The sequence below is a fragment of the Manis pentadactyla genome, chromosome 2, assembly GCF_030020395.1.
Source record: "Manis pentadactyla isolate mManPen7 chromosome 2, mManPen7.hap1, whole genome shotgun sequence".
Lineage (NCBI taxonomy): Eukaryota > Metazoa > Chordata > Mammalia > Pholidota > Manidae > Manis > Manis pentadactyla.
This window is the reverse complement of record NC_080020.1, coordinates 45,807,340-45,834,282: the sequence shown is the minus strand read 5'-3', so window position 1 is coordinate 45,834,282 and position 26,943 is coordinate 45,807,340. Positions and strand designations below refer to the sequence as shown.

General features: G+C 46.9%; 1 protein-coding gene across 1 annotated transcript in view; it reads left to right on the top strand.

Annotated features, from left to right (window-relative positions):
- Nucleotides 1–24,015: 24,015 nt before the first annotated feature.
- The window catches only part of SH3PXD2B (SH3 and PX domains 2B), a 101,810-nt gene continuing 98,882 nt past the window's right edge, over nt 24,016–26,943 (top strand). The window contains exon 1 of the mRNA XM_057491795.1: nt 24,016–24,270. Coding sequence (XP_057347778.1) covers nt 24,196–24,270 — 75 coding nt within the window. The 5' untranslated portion in view covers nt 24,016–24,195. The remainder of the gene's footprint in view (nt 24,271–26,943) is intronic.

Here is a 26,943-nt window from a genome sequence, read left to right as displayed (position 1 = left end):
CACTTCATAGAAGTGTGACCTTGGGCAAGTCACTTCTCTCTTCCCCTCAGTTCTCTCATCACACAATGGGCTAACCATCCCTTATGCCCAGCACAGTGGGACTGCCACAACACAACAGTGGTGGAGAGGCTCAGTGCAGTAGACCTCCTACTGCTTGCCTTTCCCAGTGCAAATCCTCTAGGAAGTGGTCACACATGTCACCTTAGAATGCTTTAGCTTGGCTCCTCCCAGGCTCTCCCATTTCTTACTCCATCACCCAACCCTGCTCCCCAGCTGGGCTTTTTGCACAGGTTCCTTGAGGCCCCATGAATAATTGATTATGTGTGGGTCCTTTTCAGTGCTTCTCATAATCCCTGGGGAGAAAAGAATTGAGATCCTCTGACTTGGCTTCCCTCTCTATGGATGAGCCACCCAGTCCTAATCCTGCAGCTCATCTCGGCAGATGGCCCAGAAACCACCCCTCAGAGCCCCAGAGGCAAGGCTGGGGAAAAGAGCCTCCCAGAGTGTAGGTGGCCAGTGGGCAGACCAGGCCCCAGGACTGGTGCATCCCGGCTAGTATGGATCATTCTAGAAGCAATTCCAGCTGAGGAGGCCACAGACAGGTGAAGTAACATGCCCAAGGTCACACAGCTAACAATGGCAGGTGTGTTTGGCTCTGTGTCCACATTCTTTCTATGACACCAGAAAGACAACACCAAGAAGAGCTTCTGAAATTGTCCACCTGTGGAGTAACCAGAAGTAAGCACACCAGACTAGAAGACGTAGCCTGCTCCCAACACCCTCTTCCTCCAGCCCATTAGAACAATCAAAAGACATCCCAGGGTGATCCCTCATGACACACACCCTACTAATCTCCACTTAGGAGCATTTCTTCTTCCCCACCTCATCCCTATGGGTATGACCTTTAGTGCAATGAACCATTCCCCTCACCAAGCATTCCCTCGGGAGTCAAAAACCCTAAATTCTACCATCAGCTGTACCACAGAGCATTTGTATGATCCAGGAAAGTCATGTCTCTCCTGTTTTCTCATTCATGAAATAATAGATTTGGTCTCTGTTGGGAAATCCAGGTTCTAGAAGCTATGATCCTCACAAGATGATTTTTAAAGCACTGTGGTGTTGCACCTCTTCTTCCAGGACAAGTAACCCAGCTCGCATATGTGTATGGACACAGGTGCCTTGATCGCCACCTACATTCTACCGAAGCTCACTCCATCTTCCAGCCGTGCTGGCCCACTGTGAAAGCTCTGTGTGCCTGTCACCTCAAGGGCACTGGGGTTTTGCCACCCAGCATCCTCCCAGCCCTCAGTCCACATGGCAGTCAAGGAAATTGACTGACCTCATGCCAGAGATGACCTGTGACCAGCCTGGCCACTTAAATTGCCCACAGACCAGCTGAACTTAGCTGCTCAGGGGAGGGCCTAGGATCTAAGCCAACCAGTTGGAATGAATCTCAAAGTTATTTGGAAATGCTGGAATAGGCACTTGTCCTGCCCAATGTGATGTGAATGAAGGATGATGTAACTCTCAGGGCTGCTGGCAACCATCTTGGGACCACAGATGGAAGGTCTGCCTGAGAACAGAGGCCTCACTGAAGAAGCCAACTCACCAAATAGCCAGAGAGAAATTAGAAGTCCTGGCTCAAGCTCTCCTTGAGCAGTTCAGTACAGGAGCTTTTCTTTCTGTCACTTGCAACCAAAGAATCCTAACTGATACCAGAACACAGCAGACAATCAACAGACATTTATCAAATTGAAGTTTATTTTAGAGCTCAGCACCATGATCTTACACACAGTAGGGTCCTTGGTTTAAGTAAATATAACCTGAGGCTGGTTGAGAACCCAGTATGTGCCAGGGACAGAGCATGCTTAGTCAGGTAGGGAAAGTGAAGCCCCAAGAGGAGACTTGCCCCCAAATGCAGGGTTGGGAGTTTGAAGTGAAGGGGCCCTTATACCCACTGGGCACCAGGCAGTGGGAAAAAGAGGAACAGGACAAAAACAGTGCCCTCTGGTGGGGCTTATAGTCCAGTGACACAGCTTCAGGCATGTTTAACACCCCCCCACCACCACCACACATGCACATGCATGCGTGCAAAGGCAGCAACAATGAGATATCAGTCTCCTAATTACAAGTAACTAGACAGAAATGCAGAGCAGCAGTTCTGTAAAGGTCCATGGCAAACTGCTAGCAGTGGTTACTGCAGGGGGTGGGGAGTTTTTCAAAGGGACTTAGCCTTATCTATAGCATTTGCCTCAAGAGGAGGATATATTTTTGTGTTGAACTCCTAGACATCAATTTTGAAAACAGTATCAAATTCGTGAACATAATTCAATCATGACAACTGCATTTTTCTTGGGAAGAGCATCCAGGGAGCTGGCTGCTCAGTATCTCAAGGCCACCCCTAATTAGCTGGGGATGGCACACCCCAATCTGCCTTGCCCCCAGGGCTCAAGAATTTCCTGGAAGCCTGAGACATCATGAGAAAAAGTAGCTTCTCATCTTCTCACGGCCTTCAGCAAGGGAGTTGGGTGGGTGTCTTTCAATTAGCATTTTCATCATTTTTCTGTATTTTACAAAATCCAACACATGATGGATGGGGAGAAAAGCTTCAGAGAGGAGAGGTCAGGGTTTTATTGATGCCTAGAATCCAATCCAGAGCCAAATAAGCCTTTGACAATTTTAAAAAATATTTTATATTTTGTTTTAATTTCACAAGTAATACATGAAAAGATTCTCTTAAAATTTCAAATAATCCCAATGAAAATGAGGTCCCCTCTGCCCTACACTCCCCACACAGTCTTCTCTGGAAAGTGAACATCCCACTCTACTTGATGAACATCCTTCCAGAACTTTCTTGAGACCTTTATATACATATATGGACATATTAAAATATGTCATCCTGGAGTGGCTTTATTTTTTAATAAGTAGCAACATGTTGTACATATTCTTCTGTAACTTTTTTTTCTATTAACAAGACTTAGAGATCTAAGTTGGTTCACACAGTTCTGTTTTGTTCTTTTTAAATGCCGCAAACGACCATAGCACTGAGGTGCCATACGTTGTTTAGCTATTTAATATGGAGATTATTTAAAACAAAACAAAAAAACTTGTATCGATTTATAAAGAAAAGAAACCTGTGCCTCCATCCCCCACATCTCTGCCCCTCAGTTTCTTCTCCTGTAAAATGCAGACGTGAGCCTAAAAGATCTCTACGTGCACGTGCCAGCCTGTGACTTTAAACACTTTCTCTGCCCCGGGTGGGTGCCGTCGCTGGGGGTCCGCCTCTGTGTTCGTCTCCTCCTGAGCCTTGGCTTTCCCGGGTCTGTGTGGGAGTCAGCCCAGGGGGCGCCCCTCCCCAGCTCACCTGCCCGACTTCTCAGGCTCGCTGCAGCTACACCCGCCAGCCTGTGGCGAGAGAACACGCACGGCACCCTCGGAGCTCCTTGCAGCTGCCTTAAAATAGTCTTGTCTCGCTCCCAAGCTCCTCTGAGGCAGTCACGCTTGGTTTTTGTCTGGATCTGTCTGGAAACGGAGGCAGTGGGCCGTGCACCCCGTCTCCAACTCTCCGAAGCTGCGGCCTCACGTTAAGGACAAATCCTTTGCACTAAATGTCCGTTCTGATCCGTGCAGAGGAGTGAGGGACTCAAGTAGAAGAGGGAGGCTAAACGGGGCCTCACCAGCAGGGCAACGGTCAACCCTGCCCTTTTCCTGGTTTCCCCAGAGAGGGCTGCTCTCCTAAGGTGCCCAGTTTAGGTTTCCCTCTGCACAACTCTGTTCCCCACTGGACAACACCAATGTATTCTATACTTCACATCCATAAGCTTGTTCAGTGCCACAAAAACCCTACAAGGTAGGTTCTGATATTTTCCCCATTTGGCAGATGAAGAGATGGAGGCAAGTATCCCAGGTAAGCGCAGCTCCTTAGTGGAGGAGCCAGGCCCAGGCAGCCTGTTCTCCAAAGCACAGCACGATGCACTCCCCCACAACCTCCCTCTTTGGAAGGGATGGAAAGAACTTTTCATACTGAGGGTGGTAGTAATGAGAGGAATTACCCCAGAGGACCATGGGGTTTAGTGGAAGAACCATTTATGGAGCCAATGAGACATGGGCTCGATTAACAAGCTTTTTCTCACCCTAGGACCTTTGCACATGCTAATTCCTGTGCCTGGAATATACTTCCCATCCTATCCACCCTCCCGCCTACTCTTCCTTTGTCTGACTCTTCTCATGTCATTTATCTTTTATGTGAGGAGTCAATAAGGGTCACTCGCTCACTCCTTTTATTCATGCATTCATTCACAAAATATCCCACTCATTTTATTCACACATTCCTTCACAAAATATACATCACATGCCTACTACATGCCAGGTTATGTTATTAAAAAAGACAGACACAGCCTCTGCCCTTGTGAGGCCTATAGACCAGAACAGGGCAGAAAATGTCCAGTGAAAGACTGTCACATAGTAGGTCTTCCGTAAACAAAAGGCAGACCTGGAGGAGTTACGGTGAGGTGCAGCTGAGGACACGGCAGTGGGAGGACTTTGTACCTGGGGGTGCACTGAGCAGGCAAGGGAAGCTCTGGCGCCCTCTTTCCAAGATGGTGAGAACAGAAACTGCTTCCCACCTCCCCAAGCTGCTTCACAGCAAAATCACTGCCAAGCCTGCCAACTAGTCAGTGAGGCCCAGGCTGTGAGTCTCCACACTGTCACTGCCATGGCAGCCAAGTGGGCTCTCACCCACCCCGGCATCCTGATAGTTTCCTTGATCTCCTCTGAGGTTTCTCTGAGGCCTCTCTGTGCCAAGGCCCGTGCCAGACCTGCAACATACAGAGCAAATAAGACACTCTTGTGTCCAGCGACAGCCCAGTGAGGAGACTTAAAGGAGATGATTGGCAACTTAATTGCACACACATGCATATTCACACACACTAGATCTCTGAGCATAAACAAGTAAAAAATGTCACACTGCATTCACAAGCATGTGAGGCAAAGAGATACGTACAGATGAGGAGACATTGCTCTGACTGTGCTTCACAGGGCACCGGAGAACCACCTGGATGGGGGCGCCATGGAAGCCTCCGTTCAGTCCCAGCTGTATTAGTTATCTACAGCCATGTAACCAATTACCCCCAAAACTTAGCAGCCTAAGACAACAAACATTGATCACCTCACTTTTCAAGAGTCAGGAACCCTGGAGCAGTTGTGCTGGGTGGCTCTGGCTCAAGGTCTCTCATGGGGTTGCAGTCTCTGAAGGGGCTAGAGAGTCTGCTTCCAAGCACACTCATGTGGCTCTTGGCCAGGGGGCTTTGCTCACCTGGGCCTCTCCACAGGGCTGCTTATGCCATGAGCAAGTGATCCAAGAGAAAGAAAGGGCACATAAGTGACCAACAGAGCAGCAAGGAGAAAAACCGGTTTTCCATAACGTAATCTCAGAAATGACAGCTCACCTCTGCCCTATGCTATCGGTCACAACCAGTACAATGTACAGGGGAATTACACAGGGTGTGAATGCCAGCAGGTGAGATCCCTGGGGCCATCTTGGAGGTTAACTATCACACTAAAAACCTCTCCTCCTCCCTTGCTAATAAAACCCCAATTTTGATCAGATAATCTCTTCCTAGCTCCAAGGAGAGGATCTGATTGATTTGAGCTAATCAGGTAATCCCACATTCCTTATCTGGAATTGGTTTAGGATGTGCAGGTGACCCAGTCCCAGCCAAGAGAATGTGAAGGGCTCTTAAGATACCTATTCATCCCTCAGACAGGAAAGAATTTTCATGTCCTCTCTGGATGTCATATGCAGATTTGCCTGGAGCTGTGGCAGCCTTTTTAAGCCCTGAGGAGAGTCACCAACAACTGAGATAGCAAAGAGGAAAGATCTGGTTTTGCCTGAATTAACAACTCTGAAACTGTTTTACCTCCAGACTGCTTGTTGAATGAAACAGTAAGTTTCTTATTCCTTTAGCTCCTTTTAGTTGAGTATTCTGTTATGTTCCCCTAAAAGTACAACAATAGAAATAGGCACCTTGGCAAACACTGGGAAATCAGGACAGACTCTTGAGAGGAAGTGCCTTTAAGTTGGGCCTTGATGGACAATTAGGAGTTCACCAAATCAACCAGAGGATGAAAGCCTTCCAGATAGCAGTAAAAGCAGGACAAAACCCCAGAAATCTGAAGAACAGGGTCCCCTGGTCCCTGGAACACAAGGGATGAGAGTAGATGGCAGAGGCAAGAGATGATGCTGAAGGATGTGCAGGGGTGGGGTGATGGGGGCCCCACCAGTCAAGCTAAAATGGCTGGACTTTGTCCAGAGGGAGATGGAGCCACAGGGAGAGATGTGGTTTTGTTTTCCAGAAGACCCACTACAGGTGGGGTACAGGGTGCAGAGGAGGCAGCGAGGCAAGGCAAAGGCAGGAGAACCACTCTGCCTCCTGTCAGCACCATCCAGACCAGAAGTGCAGCTACCTGGGGAAGGGTGAGCCTCCAGGTGGTGCCACAGCCCCTACAAGGATGCAAGAGCCCCCACTGCCCAGACTGTAGAGCCTAAGGCCATAGAAAGTGACAAATTTGGGTCACATCATGCTACTCCCTGCTCTAAAATTGTCCTGTGGCTTCTCATCATGCTGAGAGTGAACTCTAGATTCCTCCCCTGGCCTCACAGACCCTGTGTGATCTGGCCCTAGTGAATCCATGTCTCTGACCTCACTATACACTGCTCTCTTCCTTGCCTAGAATGCTCTGGTCACATTGCGCTCTTGTGTTCCACCATGTGTCATCCTCATTCCCACCTCAGGACCCTTGCACATGCAGTCAGCCCCTCTGCCTGGAATGAGCCTTCTGTGACTTTCTCCTTGACTGCCTATGGCTCAACCTTCAGGTCATAGCTCAGATACCACCTTCTCAGAGATGTCTTCCTGACCACCCAACCAAAGTAGGTTGCCACATCCCCTCTTACTCTCTGCAACATCTGCCTGCCTGTTTCCTTCTGACAAAATATCATGTATTTCTTCATTCTCTGTATATTGTCTGTTTATGCTTGTCTGCCCAGCCCATTATCATGTTCCCTACTGTCTCCCCAGAGCGTAGTACTGTTCATAGCCCAAAGTGGGCATGACTCACCCCACTCATCCCTACATCTTTGCCTTCATGTGGAGCATAAGGCCACCCAGACAGATCAGAAATAAACCTCATGGGCAGTAAGATACCCAGTCTGCTTTCCTATCTTGTTGCTGTTTTGTCTGAGTTGATCCCTGGCAGATTGTACAAGAAACTTTGAGGGCAGAGACTGTGTCTTGTACTTCCCACAGAGTCTGAGTACAGTACTACACAGGAACATTTAAGAAGCACTTACTGTCCATACAAACCAATGATGGAGATAACCTCTGCATTTGCTCACCAATTTGCAGATATTACTCTGGACTTTCTATCAGTCAGTCAATCACCAAACACCTGGGAACTGTGGAAATAGAAGTCTATGGTGGGGCCCTTTCCTTGAAGATTCTATGGTCTAAACAGAGAAACCAATCAGAATTCCAAAGATAACAGCACAGGACGGAGCAAAGGGCATGGGATCTGGAGTCTGACAGACTTTAGTTTCAAGCTCTACCTCTGTCGCTTACTGTTGTGTGACCTGGGAAACCCTTAGCCTCTTTGTGCTCCTTTTTCCTTGTCTACAGATGAAGTTAGTCATTCTTACCTCACAGGGTTGTAAAAACATACTTCAGTACATACCACTTCCTCAACAAGGGATCATTAGGCTTGTAATTATAACTGATATACAACACAGTAGTCCCAGGGTCCAGTCCTGCATGTGGTTGCCTTCAAAAACTCATCAGTAATCTATAAGTAAAAGCATTTGGCACATTTATTATAATTATTCTTGAAAGGCTCTCATGTCAAGATGTGGGTGCTCTCATCACATCCAGGAAATTTTACTAAAAACCCCATCCAGAAGGAATAGGCTTCATAAAACTGCTCGAAAGTTTTGTTCTAAAAAAAGAGCAAGAAAAACCTTGCACTCTTTTTCCATTTATGAAAAAAATGGAATGATAATGGGACTTTGCTTCAAAATAATCCAGTGGCATGGTAATGATGTGTTGAAAGAATTGATGAAAACAAGATGAAATGAAACCAGGGGAAAGATGAAACAAGAGTGTCCAGAAGCTGAAGACAGTTGTAGCTGCAAGATGTGCCTATAGGACTCCAAATTACATTACTCTCTAGGGTTTTTATTGTGTCTGAAATGTTGCATAATGAAAAGTATATTTTAAAAGCTCTCCAAAGAACCTTGTGAAAACAATACTGCAATTTCCCTGTTTCACAGATGAAGAAGATGAAACGCAGAGAAGTTAAGTTACTTGTCCAAGATCACACAACTTGTTGGTTCAGAGTCAGAATTCAAAGTCAGGTCAGTATAACTCCAGAACCCAGACTCTGGTCATACCAGTCATTAGGGAAAAAATGATGAGACAAACCAAAAATCTGTACAAATGTTCCACAGAAAGATAAATTTAATCAAACAACTGAAAAAGAACAGTTTTAAGAGGCTCAAACCCAGCTATAAGTTGAAGGAAAACTTATTTTCTTCCCATCACCAATTTGATGGGCATGGAAACCCTGCTCCTCTTCTTCCATCCCAGTTCTCTTTCCCTGAAGGTCAAGGTTTCAGAGGGTGGTAATAAATAATAATAGCAGTAAATGTGCCCTATCTTGCCAGCAAGGCTGGTCTCTCTCCTAGTATTTCCCAGAGACCCCACCCCCACCCCACAGGTCCAGGCACAGCGCCAACCCTCCACAAAGGCTGCAGATTTGGGACTAGAAGGGGGCATGGGGGAACACAGCATTGTTACTTGGTGCCCAACAGCCAGGGTTCAAATCCAGTTTGCCCCCTTCTAGCTGTGTGACCTCTCTCCCCCTGACCCTCGCAGGGCCCTTAGCACCACGCTGGACAGGTAGGACTCACTGAGGAGTGACCCACCGTCACCCCCCACGATCCCTGCCTCCTCCCTCCTGCAGAAGCAAGCTTTGCAGAGTGACATTACAACCAATCCAGCCCCCTGTGTGAAGCCACAATAAATGAATGAGTGAAAACCAACAACTAAAGCCGAAGCTGAATCACACCCTGCACCTTCTGCCTCCGTGGGGACTCACAGGGGAGAAGACAGATGAATGGACTGAGTGTGCTTCTTTGACTGTGCAGCTGTAGCATCTGGGAGCACAGCAATGCTAACAGATGACTCCCCTTTCACATGGGTGTACAGTGGGGGCTCACCTGTGTGCCTGGAGCATGTTCTCTCTAGGAGACTGGGTCCCCGGCAGGGTGCTAGAATGGGGGTGGCAGTTCCTGAAATAGGGAGCTTAGAGTGATAGGCTGTCTGAACCCTCATTTCAGATGAGGAAGCAATCGATTGAGAAACAAATTAGCATTTGATGGGTTAGTCTTTCATCCAGGACTGTCGCCTGAGGATGCATTTAAGGGAGGTGACAAAGCCCTCTGGTGGCGAGTCAGCCCGAGGCTGGAAGAGGCCCTCCCTGAGCTCCAGGGCAATAAGAGAGCAGTGACTGCCCCCATCTGGACAGAGTCAGGAATGTAGGGCTCAAGATTAAAGAGCCAGAAAGGCCCCAAGCTGAGTTAATAGCGATAAAACCTATCTTTTAATGAGCACCTACTGTATGCTAGGCTATTTTTATAAGCCATCTCATTTAATCCTCACAATAACCCTGTGAGGACCCATTTTTTTTCCGAAGAGAACACTGAGGCACCAAGAGGTTTGCCAGGCTGGCAAAGTCACTCAGTTATTCTGCAGCAGAACTAGGGCCAAACACAGGACCGAGTCCCAAAGCCCAGGCTATATTTGCCAGATGGGGAAGGAGAGAGGAAAAGAACGAAAATAACACTTATTGAGCATCACCTGTGTCCTAGACCGCATGACTCCCTTATAAGAGCCTCCAGCACCTACCAAGTACTCACTGTGTGCCCCACACATGCTGTTTCAAGGGTATGTGCTGTTCCAGGGCCTTCCCCAAACTAGCTCATTTAACCCTCAGATAGCCCTGTGAAGTAAGTAGTAGTCATATTCCCAATTTATAAATGGGGCACAGAGAAGATAAGTTAACCCACCCAGGGCCACACAGTGAATGTGGGCTCTGAAGCCAGAAGCCTCGCGTGTGACCTCTCTGCACTGCAGGCTCTCAGGCAACCGCGGGGTCATCGGTCCTGACTCCCACCTCCAACACGAGCCAGCAGGGTCTGGGGGTTGGGGTGTCCTCCCTGACTCTTCCTCAAACCTCTTCTGCCCGTTCCCTCATTCCATGTCTGCATCTTCCTTCGCAGTGAGAGCTCTGGCTGGCGGTAACATCAGTATATTAACTCTATTCCACAGTCCACACAAATCACCACACCCATAGTACTAGCAACAACACTAAAACCTCACCGAGTACAGCTTATGACTTATCTGAGGTTCTTTTCATCCTGGAAGTACCCAACTAAGAGTAGGTAGGCAGAGCCCTGGAATTCCGTCTGCGTGGTTGTTACCAATTTGACAGACAAGTTCATTTGTTTCTATTTGCATTCAAATTTGAGGGTTGCTTTTCCCATTATTTTATTTAATTTTTTTTGATTAGGTAAACTAGTTACATGGCTCAAAAGTCAAAAACTATAAAAAGATAATGACCCTTCCATTCCTGTCTTTCCTGCCATACTCCTGGAGGTAATTATTTCCATAATTTCTGCTTTATTCTTCCCATGTGCCATTTTTTACAAAACAAAAAAGACAAATATGGATACATATAAATACATGCGTTCTTATTTCTCTCTCTTCCTTACAAGGAAGATGGCATACTGTAAGGACTTTTTTTGCACTTTGCTTTTTTTCACTTAAAAATATGTCTTGGAAACTACTCCTTGTCAGTTCCTTAAAGATCCTCCTCAGTCTATTTGAAAAATTGACGTTTAATTACACAGGCAATGGCTTTCTTCTTGGTTTTGAGAAGCCAAACCTTGCACAAAGGCTGAGGGTTTTCCTGACACCCTCCAGCTCCTGTGCCCTCACGCCACCCTCCCCAGAGTTTGAGGCTTGTCCTCCAGACCTTCCCCGGCAAGTATGTAGCTATATGTGCACTTGGAGAAGGTTTATTTACACAGATGCTATCAATTATAAACATCACTCTGCAGACGAGCTTTCTTGACTTAACAATGTGTGGAGATTCAGCCACATTGCTAGGTAGCATCCCCCTTCCCTTCCTGAAGGAATCCTTCAGCTCCTGAAGGCCCAGCTCAATACCACTGCCTCATAAAGCCTGCCACAGCATTGCAAGACTAAAGCCATCCTTCCTACCCCCGGGCTCCCACTGCCTGTGGCTCATCCTTGACTATAACCTTTATTCTAATAGGGAATACTATAAGACATGGGTAGTGTCAGTGCCACATGTCAAGCTTGTAGCACCTTTTAGCACCATTCTAGGACAGGATGAGTGTAAGCACTCCTGGGAGAGCGTGGAGAGCAAGGCCCATGTCTTCATTCAACATTCTTTCAACAAATATTAATTGTGGATCTACTGTGAGCAGGACCCTGGGCTGGGCACTGGGCATAGAATATAGCATGAGGTGGTGGTTCATAACATGAATTCTATAGCCAGCTACCTGGGTTTAGATCCTGCCTCTGCCACTTAGGATCTATATGACCATCTGCTTCTGTCTTAAAATTTGCTCGTTGTATTTTCTGCATTAACTTTTTTTTTAAATATTGCCGTAATATAGTATTTATGTTGCTGAGGGGTATTTTTTGTACTCCCTTTATTTTTCCATTTTCGAGACTTTATTTAAAGTTGTAGATACACTTGGTGATTTTAAAAGAACACTGAACATACCTTTAAAAATACTACGTTAAGCTATTCTGACTCATCTTCCATCTACAAACTATTTCCCATGTTACCTAACATACTAAGTTCAAAGTAACTATTTTTTTTGAACAATGTTATATAAATCCTGAGGGAAACACTAGTAAAAATAGATACAATGTATTAAATGTTTATGAATATGACAAGCACATCACAAATATTTTTCCCTAACTATCTGCAGTAATTTGTCCTGTGTGGACACCCCTTTAAATACTGCATCTGAGATGAGTACCTCACTCAGCTCACCACTATCCTAGCCAGACCTTGTGCAATTATTTAATTCCTTTGTGCCTCAGTTTCCTCCTCATCCATAAAATGGAAAGAACAATAGCACTCCCCCTCCCAGTGTTGTCATGAGGATTAAATAAGTTAATGTGTGTTCAGAGATTAGACCAGAGCTCAGTAGGTGTTAGGTAGGTACCAGCTGTCATTATGACCCATAGTGCCAGGCACGTGGGGGGCACGCAGTTAATGCTGGCTAATAAATGGGCACTACAATAGCCACTGTGCACTTGATATTCAATTTGGCACCTCTTACAATCTTCACATCAAGCAGAACTTTCCTGTGGTTCTCTGGAATATGTAATGTGCTTGTTGGTTCTCTTTGCCCTGCAATGATTTGTGTCAAATGTAATCTCACAGTTCTTTCATAAAGGGTAAAAAGTTCTCCACTCTGTTCTGCATTTTTGCAAAACCTTGATCATCTTTGTGCATGATCCCATCTTCCCTTTTCCCCCAGCAAGCTCTGAGACCTCCCTGAGCCTGAATTAACAAATGCATCTCACTTGCCTAGCATCCTTGTCTTCACTTTACTTCCCCTTCACAGTTAGGCTACTAACTCATGAGAGACATTTACAAATATGTTCTTCTGTTGTTACATCTTCTGTCAGAGTAAAAGACCAAAGAGTTCCCAGGCACATGGGACCTCACTTATGACCTTTCAACCCTTCATTCCATTTACTCCAGCCTGTGCTAGCTGGCTATTAAACATGACTCAATTACTAGTCTTTTTCAACTGCGTTGTTCCTTTTCCCTTTGTTACTCTGTAACATATTGATTCTTTTCCCCCACCATGTCCCATTTTATTTCTACTTGCTCACCATTCAGAACTTCGATGTTCTAGGCCCAGTTCTATTCTCTGGCTCCCTGACCTGTTCAGCTCAAAGTAGCAAAGGACCCGCACTCCGTGTAGCACTTCCCGACTGTCCCCAGTGCCGTAGTTAATACACCCGTTAGTAAAGCTTCTATCTTCCTGAATCCATTTCCCTCATGAATAACTTAACAGCAAGGGTTGTTGGCACAGCCAAAACCATCCTCCATCCTGGCTCCACTCCCAGGCAGCCCATCCGCCCTGGTCTTTGTCCCCAGGTCCTCCCATACTCCTCAGGGCCTACAGGAACCTCCACCACCTGTCCCCAACTCTGCTGAGAAGAGATGGCCCTGGGGGCCTCCAGACACAGGGCAACCAGGGCGCCGCAGGCAGAAATGCCAACCGCTTCTCAATCACAGTGAGAGCACATTCACTGATTTCCCTTGGGCCCCAGGTCTATTCGGGAGAATGGCTTTTGTTTTTGTTTTTTCCCTCTCTAAGTAGTTTGAGTTATTTCTTTTAGCTTAAACTTAGGTTATACATGGCATCATTCTATTGCCTTGTGGGCAAAGGATATGGACATACTTTCCGCCTTTCGTGTTTAATTTAACTGTTCTTAATGGCTTCAGAGTAGACCCATTTTTGTACTTGGTCCATGGGTAGCATAAAGAAGGTATAGTCTTTATTTGCGAAAAACGAAGTTCTATGTGTGTCCATTACCTCCTCCTCCTGGTTCTAACGCAGACAGTTGAAGGAGCCACTAGCCATCAAGGGCCTGCTGTGTGCCAGGCTCTGTGCTAAGCCCATCCCACAAATTTTCTTACTTAATCCTCCAGGATCCTACAAGACATGCCTCTTGTGATCCTCATCCTACTAATGAGAAAACTAAGGCTTAGAAAGGTTCAGTAACTTGTGTAAGGTCACACAACCAGAGGCATGGAGCTGGGATTCAAATTTAAGTCTGATTCCTAAACTCCGGCTAGTTTATGATTAGAGTCTTCCATATCAGGGATTCGTGGATCTCCTGGCCGATGTAATGAGCCCCACAGTTATGTGCAAAATACTGACATATCTACAAATATGCATTTTTCTGGAGTGGGTTCCTTGAGCTCATTATATTCTCCGAAAAGGTCAAGAACCATTGCTCTGTGTCTGGATGTATTTTTTGTCTATCTGATCTATCAAAAAATGAGATGGCTGTTTTAACATGCTCCTCCCCTCTTCGGTTTCTTTCTGTTTCTTTCTATTCTGCTTTATCTATTTTGCTAGAGTGTTTTCCAGCACATCAAGGCTGATGGTTCATCTCTTCAACCCAAACTGTACCTCTTTCTCAACATAAAATGGTTCTCTACAACTAAATATTTTTTGGGATTCAGACACACCATTTCCAGCTATGTACCTTAGACCCCACATTTCCCTTCTCTGAACTTTGATTCTTTAACCTCCACCCCTCCCAATTCCTGCCATTAGGGCCTGGTTAGACTCAGCAGAGCCTGAGTCAAGGGAAGCATTTCACTGGAGACTGGGATTCAGGGAGCAGGAGGGAGGGACAGGAGGGAGAGCCATACAAAGATGTCACTGAGTGGCCAGCACTTCAGGTGACTGATTGCTTGATAACACAGGCCCACCTGAGAAACTGTCCTTCTGGGGAAGAAAGGGGGAAGCATCATAATGGCCTTCTCACTATTCCTGGAATGTAGTATCTCTGGACCTTTGCACAGGCAGTTCCCTTGATCTGCCACCTAATCCCATGATTAGGTGAGTCTCACTCATCTGTCAATCCACCACTTAAACATGAGCTCTTCAGGGCAGCGAGCAGACTAGACTAGTCCCCATCACACTCCTTCATACACTTGTCACTGTTGCGGCCACAAGTTCATGTGCAACCATGGACATAATCACATGACCTCTGTAGATAGACTGCTTCAGTTCAAATCCTGGTTTGCCACTCACCAGCCATGAGACCTTGAATAAGTAATTGAATTTCTCTATACTTCAGTTTCTTTGCATGAAAAATGGGAAGGGAAATAGTACTTACCCTATAGGCTTATTGTGGAGATTGACTTGTTATATAGAGAGTGCTGAGAAATGCCTGGCCCAGGTTAAGTGCAATTAATTTTTGTGTGAATAAACAAATACATAAAATTTTGTATGTAACATTAATGACAGGTTATATAGTAATGCAAGTTTAAAAAGCTGAAAATACTTTTAAATGTCCCAAAAAGCATCAGGAATCTAACAATATATGTGTCCCCAGGCCAGGAACCCAAATTGTTAACCAAAGAACTCAGGCCACTTTTACCCTGCATGTATTTGCCAAAGTGGCCAACTGAGAAGCTAAATTGGCCTTTTGCCAGTTTCCAAGTGCTAGGTAGACACAATTTAGAACCAGGGTCTGCCAAGGGTAGGGATTTTAGCAAACCACCTTTGGGCTGGGCCTCTGACAGGCTGCCTTCTAGGAATAAGCATGAGTCACAAGGAAGCCAGCCTTAGACTGCAGCCTGGCTTTGCAGCATCAACCCTGGAACTCTGGCTAAGGGACCACAAAATACTTTATGAAGGAAGATGATGTTATATTAAGCCTCAAATTATTTCTACAAATTTTCTCAAATTAAATTTCAGGTAAAAAAATCAAAGATGTGAGAAGACAGACAAAGTGAACTAGAAACAACAGAAACAGTAGACATAGAAACAGACCCACAGAATTCCAAGTTTGGAATTTTCAGACGCACGCTGTGAAACATTGTATTTTATCAACTCTAAAATGTCATTAATTTTAAGAAACAGCATTCTTTGATGTCCTACTAAAAAAAGAAAATTAGAAAATTAGGCTTCCAATAGGTTACACTGTCTTCTTGTTGCTTTGAAATTTATTTCAATGCTATCAAAAGATTAGGCAATTTCTCCTGCCTTCAGTTACATTGCTTGGTGAATGATGGTCAATCCTTTGTTTTGGTATCAAAATGCAATATAAAGCTCCCAGCCAAGATGGAATAACAGAGACCAGATTAATCCTCCTATCTGCAACCACTAAAAAAATGGGATAATATGTATGAAACAATGGCAGCCAAGATATTGGACATCAGACAACAAAGGACGGTGACTCATGAGGGACAAGAAACAAGTGAGAGGAGGCCTATGATGCTCCAACCACAGCTCAAGGAGGAGAAACCTGCCCTGAGTTGCAGAGAAAAAGCTGGGAGTATGGGAAAGCCTAGGCAGCTAGCGTTTATAGGACAATGTATTGGAGAGGAGAAGATTCAGAGATAACTTTCAGAAATCTATAGAGAGCCCCTTTTAACTATTTAGTTGAGTGCTTATCAACATAGGCATATGAGTAAACTATCCAAGGCCATGGAAAGAGCCCCTTAAAAATTAGACGAAAATGTGCGCAGAGCTCACACAGGGGCAGGAATAGTAGCTGTTTCCAACAATGAGAGTAAAAAACCTCATAATGAGGTTCCCACTCATTTCTAAATGATCACAGGGCATCATTTAGATACCTAAGAAGAACCTTACCTCAGTAGTGGAGAAAAATTAACTCTGGATTAAATGCAGCTTTGTTGTTGCCTAAAAAAACATAAAGGTAAAATTGGAAAGGACCAAATTATTAACCATATCCCAAGAAAAGCTCAAGAACATTGATATGAATATAAAAATATACATCACCCAGCAAGGTAAAATTCACCATACCCAGAATCTACCATCCGCAGCATCTCCACTTGCCAATACCCTGGTCTGGGCTACCATCATTTCTCATCTGGATGATCACAGTAAAATCTCCTGGTAAGTCTTCTCCTTCTCCCCTTGCTTCTAACAGTTGGGATATGCTAGGTTATGCTGCAATAACAAATAATATCAAAAAGCCCAGTCACTTTACCAGCAAAGGTTTTGCTTCCTGCTCACATTCAACACAGGACTGGCAAGGGGCTCTGTTCATCCATCTTAGTCCATTCAGGCTGCTGTAACAAAATACTGCAGAGTGGGTAGCTTATTAGCAACAGAAATTTATTTTTCAAAGTTCTAGAGGCTGGGAGGTCTGAGATCAGGGTGTCAATATGGTCAGGAGACATCTCATTATATCCTTAGATGGTGGAAGGGGAAGGAGAGCTCTTGAGGGCTCTAACCACATGATCCAGTCACCTCCTCATATAATCACCTTGGGAGCTAGTTTTCAAAGTATGAATGGGGGAGGAGTGTCCCATTCAGACATAGCATTATCATAGACTACCCCGGGCTCAGCTGATAGCCACCATCTAGAGCATGGCCAGGCGCAGAGTAGAGGTGAAATTGCCCATTGGCCCTTCTGCTTGGAAGTGAAACATTTTGGTTCTATTCACATTTTGATGACCAAACAAGTCACATAACCCACTCTGAATTTAGGGTGTGGAAGACTGCAATCCAAGCATGTGCCCAGGAGAGCCAGAATCTATTCTCATTTTAGCAGACAGAGTGATTTCTGTAAAACATACATTAGATCACACTGCCCCTCTCTCTCCATTTCCCTCAGGATCAAAGCCGAGTTCCCATGGCCCCTAAAAGTCCCTGTGGGACCCAGTGCCTGTTACCTCTTTGAACACGTGTCCTGTTTATCTTGCCGTTCCCTGATTCCTTCCAGCCATACCGACCTCCTTTCTGTTTTCAGACATGTCAGCTACCCTCCCACCCTTGCACTAGCTGCTCCCTCCTTCTGGAGGGTTCTTTCTCCCTGACACTGGCATGGCTCACTGCCTCACCTTCAAGTCTTTACTCAAAGTTATCTTCTCTGTGAAGTCTACCTGTTTACCCTATTTAAAATTGTCTTCTGTTCCCCCACCCCCATTAGCTTGCACTACTATTATTTTCTTTCTAACACTTTTACCTTCTAACATGCTATATAGTTTTTTTATTTTTATGTTTATTGCATATCATCTGCCTTCTCTGCTAAAATGTAAGTGCCACAAAGGAAAGAATCCCTATGTGTTTAGTTCACTGATGTATATCAAGCACTTTTATAGTGCCTGGCACATACTAGGCACTCCATGAGTACTTGTTTATACAAATGATAAACATGTACAAGTGATAAATACTAGTGAATACATCACGATTCCCTGAGCTACCCACACTTTGGGATCATGCTCTGATACACTTTACCTAAGTAGGCAGGGCTGAACCATAACCTTCATAGTCAATAAAAGTAACATAAAGGGTAACTAAGCAGTTAGATTCGCCTGGGAATGCGGGATGTGGGCAGCCCTGGGGATGAATAAAGTAATTATTGCTCCTGGGAGGAAGGTGGTGCTTTGGTGGCTGTATCAGCATGCCACCTTGTGGCTGAATGAGGAAATGCACCTAGTCCGATTCAGAAAGTTGCTCAATGGTGGGTGACCTCTACCTTTTAACACACTCAGTCTTTCTGCAATTTCCTCCAGGCTCTGTGAACAAGATGAGAGTCACCTGGCTTGGCCCCGTCATAGGATTCTGGAGTATGTGCCCACTGACCTGAAATGTAACCTAAACTCTTTTTATAATAAACATGATCTTTCACTTGGCTCACGCATCCATGTGCTCTTCATTCATTCCTTCAACAAACATTTGCGGAACAGTAACCTAAAGTCAGACACTGTGGGGAAGAAGAGGCCCTGAACTTCTTCTGGAGAAGACAGCCACTCATTTATTCAATAACTATTTATTTACTAAAGGCCTGTGGGCCTGTACTGGCATTGATCAATAATGACTAAAGAGACAGACTGGACTGCCTTCATGGAGGGAATATCCTAATTCACAGATAAATAAAAGTTTGACAATAGTAGTAAGTGCTATGAAGGAAACACACATGGGAGAGAAATGAGGGGGGCTACTTTAGGGAAGGCCTCAGAAGAGATGACATTTACTCTGAAGTCTGAAAGACAGAAATGGACCTATTAATGGAAAAGCATTCCAGGATGAGGGGAGAGCATGTGCAAAGCGGCAAGGGTTCTAGGAATGGAGAAAAGGCTAGAGTGGCTGGAGGGGAGTGTGCCAAGGGGAAAGGAACAAGATGAGATCAAGACGTCAGCAGGGACCAGATTTTGTGGGGCCTTGAGGGCTGTAGTGAGACTTGGCCTTTAGAAATATTATCTAACTTGTCTTTTCTAAAAACCCATCTGGCTGAGGATAGAGAATTGCTTTAGAGGGTGTCTTAGTCCATTTGGGCTGCTATAACAGAATATTATAGGTTGGCTGGCTTATAAACAACAGAAATTTGTTTCTCACAGTTCTAGAGGTTAGGATTCCAAGATCAAGGTGTTGATTTAGAGTCTGGTGAGAGCCCACTTCCTAATTTATAAATGGCCATCTTTTCACTGTGTCCTCACATGGCGAAGGGGCAAGAGAGCTCTCTGGAGTCTCATTTACTAGGGCACTCTGGCCTTCTCCCCATTGCTAGAGGGCTCCACCCTTATGACCTAATCTCCTGCCAGATACCCCACCTCCAAACACCGTCCAACTGGGGATTAGATTTCAACATGAATTTTGGGAGGCAAAAACATTCAGTCTATAGCAGAGGAGTATTACTTAATGAAGGAAATAGATACAAATATTAAGAAGTCATCAGCTCTGCCCTTAAGGGAGTTATGAACATGAGTCAGGCTCCCCAGTAGATCTGAGTTCAAATCCCAGCCTTACCACTTTCCTATGCTATTATGACCCCAGGCAATTTCTCTAAACTTTGGTTTTCTCACTTAAAAATGGGAAAAATAACACTCATACTTCAAATTTTGGGGGGAAATTCGAGAAATGGCTATAGAATGTCTGGTATTATAATAACACATAGTAGGTGCTCAATTAAATTCACATTACACTACATACATCCTTTTACTAAGTACAGAAAAGAGAGATACATGCAGAATTTATAACCACAAAGTGAGTAGAGACGAGAGCAGTTCTGAAGGGATGAAGTCATGGAGGCCTTGAATGCCTAAAGAGCATGAACATCTGTAAGCAGTGGGAGCCAGTGAGAGTTTCTGAGCAGGGAAGGATCAGGAACGGAGCTCCCTTTTAGGAGAAAGTTAGTTTTGGCAACCAGGAAATGGGAGAAAATGGAAGGAAGGAAGAAAGGTGTGATCTTCTTCCTGTCCCTGAAATGTAACATCACTCAACCTCCTCCTCACCATGAAAGCTCTGCCTGCAGCCCAGGCACCTGGAACTTTGCTTGAAGGCCTGCTTCCTTCCAGCCCTTGATCTATTTCACAGGACCATGTGTGACTGGCCACTAAGCATTCACAGGTTTGGCTGTGTTAATCATGAGCATCATGCCATGCCAGCCAATCAGACAGCAGTCTCGGAGGGAAAGAATCTCTTTCCAAGTCCTCCCTTTGTCCTGGAAAGAAGCCTTATTCCATCTCAGAGGCAGCTGATGGAGAGAAGCAGAAAAGGAGTAGACCTCAGCTTCCTGGGCCTGGCTGTTCTTCCTGGGGACTTGGGATTTGGGAGAAGTGCAGCCTGCCAGCCAGGCAGAGACCAAAAATCACAAAAAGACCAGAACGTAATTCAGGTTGATGGGCTCAATGCCTCTCAAATGTGTAGCCCTCCTTCCAAATAAACCTGCCATATGGAATTCTGCAGTCCGTTGGCTCCAGCATTGATTTTCTATGGTCTACAGCTCTCAAGCTTGCAAAATGCACTTTTAGAACAGGAATTTTAAAGAGTAAAGTTAGCTAAGGCAGCACATTTACCTTCTCTGCCCTGTCCTAGCCACACCCCAATCAGGGAAAATGCCAGTGTTCCCAGAAGCAGTGAGGACACAGGGAAGCTTGGTGTGAAGAGGTCTCTGAGGGAATGGGTAGGGACAAAAGCAAGCTCATCCCCGGAGGTTCCATTAATGCCAGTGAGGACTTAGATTAGAGTTGAGGAGATGGAGATGGGCTCATTCATCACATAAGCATTTCCTGGGGCGGGCCTGGGTGGGGATGGCAGGGAGGCCCATGTGGCGGAGAACTGGCTCTATGCTAGTCTGTGCCAGATGCTGGGGGATTTGGGGCAATAAATAAGACCCATTCCAGCTCTTTGGGAGCTTGGAATCTGGCAGAGGCATCATATCTGTAATAGGCAATAATGGCTGTGTCAAGGCACTGCTGTAGCCAGGGAAGGAAGCAATTACATATCTGGGACTCAGGGCTTCCTAGAGGAAGTGACATCCAAGCCAGGCTTTGAAGGCTGAACAGGAGGCCACTGGCAGACAAGGTGGGGAAGTGGAGAGCTTATGCTGAGGCACGCAGGTAGGAAAAAATAGAATATAATTTCTTCTGAAGATGACAAGTCATTTCTGTTTGGGGGACTGGAGGTAAAGGAGGCAGCTGGTAGGAGATGAAGCTAGAAACGCTATCTGGGACTAAAAAGAGGTCAGGACTAGAAAGGGGTGGATTCACTTACAGCAGAGCTAGGATTAAAATTAGGTTTGGAGGTGTGGGGGGTCACGGGGAAAACAGTGTAGCACAGAGAAGGCAAATAGTGATTCTGTGGCATCTTACTACAGTGATGGACAGTGACTGCATTGGGGTATGGGTGGGGACTTGATAATATGAGTAAATGTAAAAACCACATTGTTTTTCATGTGAAACCTTCATAAGAGTGTATATCAATAATACCTTAATAAAAATAATTAGAAAAAAAGTTAGATTTGGAATCTGGATGCAGGTTAAAGAGAAGTATTTAGCTATTTAGCTATGTCATTTTGGTTAGTAGTGAAATAATAAAAATTTATGAGCTTTACATGTATTATCTCATTTGGACCTCAGAACAATCCCATGAGATCAGTGGCTAGTCTTATTCCAACCGACAGATGGGCAGATGTGGATACAGAGAGGTCAGGTGATTCATCCAAGGTCGCACACTTGGTAAGTGGTGGTTGCCGGGGTGGGGGTGGGAGTGTAGAGTCAGTGTTAGTGGAAACAGTTTCAGTTTGGGAAGAGGAAGTGTTCTGGAGATCATCATCACAGTGTGCATGTACTCACTGACACTGGACTGTGCACTTAAAAATGGTTAAGGTGGTAAATTTTATGTTATGTATATTTTACCACAATTTTTTTTTTAAAAGGAAAGGTATGAATAGATGCAGGTATTGCATCTTCTGCTATGGGCAGGTGGGGAAGGAAGTTTGTCTTCCCAGGCCAGGCCTGCCACAGCAGAAAAGGTGAACATGCTCAGGAGGGCTTAGGACCTGGCTGTGCCGTTCAGTATGTGACTGGGGGAAGGTCTCATGGCCTTTCTGGGAAAACCAGGGAAGCTGGCTGATTCACAGATTTCCTCCAGCGTCTGCCTTCTGTGGTTCTGCCTTATTAGGAAGGCTTGGCTCATGCAGAGGATGAGGTAAAAGGCACAGAAAAGCCAGGCCTTCAACGTACTGGCCATTTCCAAGTCCTTTGACTTGCAGTTGTTCTTCAGAAGAATGGGCTTTACAGGAATTATATCAGCGAGGGTCCTAGCACAAAACAGATGCCATCCTCACACTAGGTCACCAAGGAAAGTTTACTAAAGAGTCCACTTACAAAGGTGTGTGCAGAGCATGGGGAGCCAGAAGGGAATGCTACAGTAACTGGGACTTTGCAATGCCAGGGCTGGTATCACCCTTAGCCAGAAAAGTGGTTCTAGGAACCCTTCACAGGGATGAATAGGCCGCCTTTGGTAACGACACCCCTGTAGGAAGGGAGCTCAGACCTCTCTATTCTCCGGCCCTGGCCTCCCACTAGCCAAGCCCGACAGGAAGCCAGAGGACAGGGAGCCCATTAGGGAAATCCACACAAGCCAGCCTCCAGGGCCAGAGCAGGGTGGTAAAACCTGGCAAGGAAGGTGGAGGGGCAAATGCAGGGGCAGATCCAAAGTGAATCAGCACCAAACTATCCGGTGGCCTGGCCACAGCTGCTAAAAAACGTCCTCCCCTGGATGACTCCAGGTTCTTTCAAAGGCTGATCTTGAACCCAGGGTAGGAAGGAGCCTCTTTCAGGCCTGGAGGGGAGCTATGTGTTTTGTTGGAAAGAGCCCCTGCTTAGTGGTGTGAGAGCTTTGGCCAGGGGCTAAATCTCTTAGCCATGCACTGATATGTATGTACATTAATTGAGCCGTTTATTCAGCCAAGATCTCCTGAAAATGACTCAGGGCCAACCCAGGGATAGGAGGCACTAAATGAAGAAATGTGGAGCAGTCCCAGCCACCCTTAGCTTCAAGATGTGAAAGATGCCTAGGGCCAGATGGTGATGGGCTTCCTCCACCAGTTCTGTGGGTCTGGCTGCTCTCAGTCGCCTCCTCCATAATATGGGTCAACCACCTTTTCCCTCCAGAATTGTCCTAAGGATTCAAAGAGAACACTTTTGAAAACATGAGGCACTGGGCCTGGCAAGTTCACATTTGGGAATCCATGACCATGCTAACAAGCAGCCATTCACCCCTCAGCCCTTCAAGTGTATTCACCACCCTATTACCCTGTTTCGCTGCTGCAGCTGCAGTTATATTGCACTGACATTTGTTGGGTTTTTCTCTCCCTCTCTCTCCTCATCTCTGACTGTAAGCCTAGAAGAAGCTGCTGGCCTCTTGTTCCTCCCTGAATGCCGGGCTTAGAGCGGCTTAAGGCTGGGTTTACAATTGCCAACATTTATAATGCCCAGACATTGCCAATGGCTTCACGTGAACTTAATCGTGAGGACAAGCCTGGTTGGTAGGCAGTAGTACCAGGCCCATTTTATGGATGAAGGAACTGAGCCTGGAGAGGTTAAGCACCTCGCTCAAGGTCACAGCGTCTATAAGCGACAGAGCCAGAATTTGAACACCGGAGTCCAGGCCTCAAATCTGGCGCTGCACCGCGTCTCCCTGATTGAGTGCGTGCGGCAATGAACCGACCAGTCAAGCAGCGAATGCAGGACGTGCGCCCGTCCCCTCCCCTGGCCATGGTGGCTCGGCGCCGGGACAAAGGCCGGGCGGACGCCGGACGTGGGCCCGCCGGGTCCGCGCACCGGGGGCGGGAGTGGGGCCGGGCCCTTTAAGGGGGGAGGGCCGGCGGTGCGAGGGGCGGGCCGGGGGCGGGCGGCGGCGCCGGGCCGGGCCGAGGGGCGCGCTGGGCGAAGGGCGGCGGCGGCGGCGGCTCGTGCTCAGCCCGGGCTCCGGATCGCGCTCGGCCCCCGGCTCCCAGCCCGCGGCCGCGCGCACCCCGCACCCCGAGACCCCGCGCCCACGCTCGGCCCCGCGGAGGAGCGGCCATGCCGCCGCGGCGCAGCATCGTGGAGGTGAAGGTGCTGGACGTGCAGAAGCGGCGGGTGCCCAACAAGCATTATGTGAGTGCCGCGCGGCCCCCACGCCCCCTCTACCCGTGCCCGGCCTGCGCGACCGGGAGCCCCCCGGCTCTGAAAACTTCTGCCTCCAGCTCTTTCTCCCCACCCTCCGCGCCTCTCCCCTCGGCCCTGCGGCCGCGCTGCCCGGGTCTCCCCCAGCCCCTCCCCCCGCTTCCCCCAGCCTGGTCTCCGCTCCCACCCAGTCCTCCCGCCCCGTGCCGACTCGCTTCTCTGCCGCTCCCCTTCCCCTTCCCATCTCTTCCCGCCCCCCACTGCCGTCCTGACCCTCCCTGGAAAAGTCTGGCCCCAACCGATGTGGGGGAGAGAGAAGCGCCTGTTCGCAGGCCGCCCGCCCTGCCCCTCCCTGTCCGGAGGTACTCAGACCCGCAGTGCCCAGCCACAGGTAGCCGCTCTACGGACCACAAGTTTGGCTCCGTCCGTTTGAGCGAGGCAGCCTGGGCGATACAGAAGCTCTTTGAGAATGGATCCTTTGAGTGCCTGTATTGTGAAAAGGTTAAAAACCACAGTCCCTGCCCCCTCTTTCTAATAACTTCTGTTCTAAAATGTACGGAAGTTTTCTTTGGTACGCTCCTCTGTGAAATGGGCAACTTGTTTAGAGCTGTTGAGGACTGAGAAAATGTGTCAGTAGGGTCATTTTGCAGACGGGAAGGCTGAGGCTGAAAGAGGCTGCTGCTGCTCCTTTCCGGAGCCAGTTAGGCCTTCCGTGCCTCTGGAAGGTGCGCTGGGGCAGACGGTGACCCTCCAACTAGAAAATAGATTCCACAACTGAATCTGTGGGCTCAAGGGGTCCTGGGACCACCTCGGAGGTTTTGGGTGGAGGGATAATGGGACTGTGGGGTGCTGGGTCCAGGTGAGGCCTTGGGGACAGAAGGGGGTTTCTGCTGGACAGAAGGGGGTTTCTGGTGTCTCTGGTGGAGAGAAGGGGGCAGTGGCAGCGCCTAGCTGCAGAGAAGTTAACCAGGAAGGAAAAAAGAACAAGAGGGAGGGAAAAAATCCTAACAAAGAAGTGTAGAACAATGAATAGCAATGGGCGTTGGCTGGCTAAATCCAACTTCTTGGCCTCCCTGCAAGTCATCTTTCGATCTATTTTCTTAAGAGGCTCATTCTTACAAAGCAGATCTACATGCTCTCCATGAATAGCCTATAAAATTCTGAAAGGAGATAGCCAGATTCCACTCTGCACTCTATGAGAAAGGGTGTGCTCTGTGAGTCTGTATTGTTATTGGCTGGACAGCCAGTTATTCAACCCTTAGCCAGGCAGTGGGAAGCTATTTCCTGGACCTGTGGCATCTTTAAATAGAGTGAAGTTTCCCTTGATTCCAGAGCAGAGCTAAATTGTCTTTTTCTTTCTTTTTTTCATTAACTGTTTCAAATGCTGTCAAATCTTGGTTTCTTGTTTGAGCCTGTTGAGTGTAACTGAGTTGCCTCTTTGGTATGAAGATAGCTTTCACCAACATGGCAATAGGAGGAGGTCTGAAATCCTCCGTGCTGCCTGCTACCAGAGTAATAAGCTGGCAAAACCAGAAAAGATACAGCCACTAAGAACTGGGCATCACCGGCCATCACTGTCTGCTCTCCTCTCCTTTCATACCTGTATCCAGCAGAGGTTCTTAAGTCCATTTGACAGAGGAGGAAACTAAGGCTCAGAAAGGTGAAGACCTGTGTCAGAGGTCACAGTCAGAAGCAGAGCAGAACTACAAATCCAAGTGCGGTGTTCCAGCAGGCCGCACGACTTCCCAGATCCCATACTCTCATAGTTTCCTTAAAAAGTCCTCTTGGAAGCCAGGACAGCTGCCATTGTTTGTGATCACCCTAAGGCTTTTCATTCTCTAGTCACATCCCTCCTTGCCAGGTTTTTAAAGGTTCTGCAACTTTGAGGGCCTCTTTCTAAGCTTTCAATGTTTTAGGGGCCCCTTGAGATGAGTTTCTAAGTGTTAAACTGTGGATTGGGGTTCACATCTTGACTTCACAGTTTGTTAGCTATGTGGTCTCTCTAAGCCTCAGTTTTCTCATCTGTAAGCTGAGGGTAATGGTGCCCACTTCCTAGGGGAAGGGACCACGTGACTGGCAGGGTTGGCATTCCATAACCGTTAGATGCCTGCCTCCTTGCCCTGTGGTGTCCATGTCACTCTTATTGCCAGAATATCATGGGGAGGGATTTCACCAAGAACTTGTTTTTCTACATGGAGTTTAGTCATTCCTGTGATTCAAGGGGGCCCCCCCTCCCTTCCATCCAGACTTTTGGGTTCATCAGATAAAAAGGGGCAATGGGTTGAACTCAGTCTTGAAGCCTGAGTCGTCCACAGGAACGAGGCAGACTTAGTGCCATAACGATGGAGGGTCTGAACCCATCAGAAACTGCCAACAGCCCCCACTCCTGTCCCACCCATATTCTGGAAGGAAAGGGCATGGAAGCAGCTTTTTACATGGGCTTGGACTTTCATCTCATTTAGCATCTTCCCTTTTGAGTCTGGCCCAGCCACCCTGGAGAGGTAGCATGAGCAAGGAAGTTGGACAGTCCTGGGCTTTGCTGCTTCCTGCTGTGTGACCTTGGGCAGGTACCTCTCTGAGCTCCAGCTTCTATAATCTGCAAGTTGTAAACACTGCTTCTTCTCTCTAGGGCAGACTTTCTCAACCTCAACACTGTTGACATTT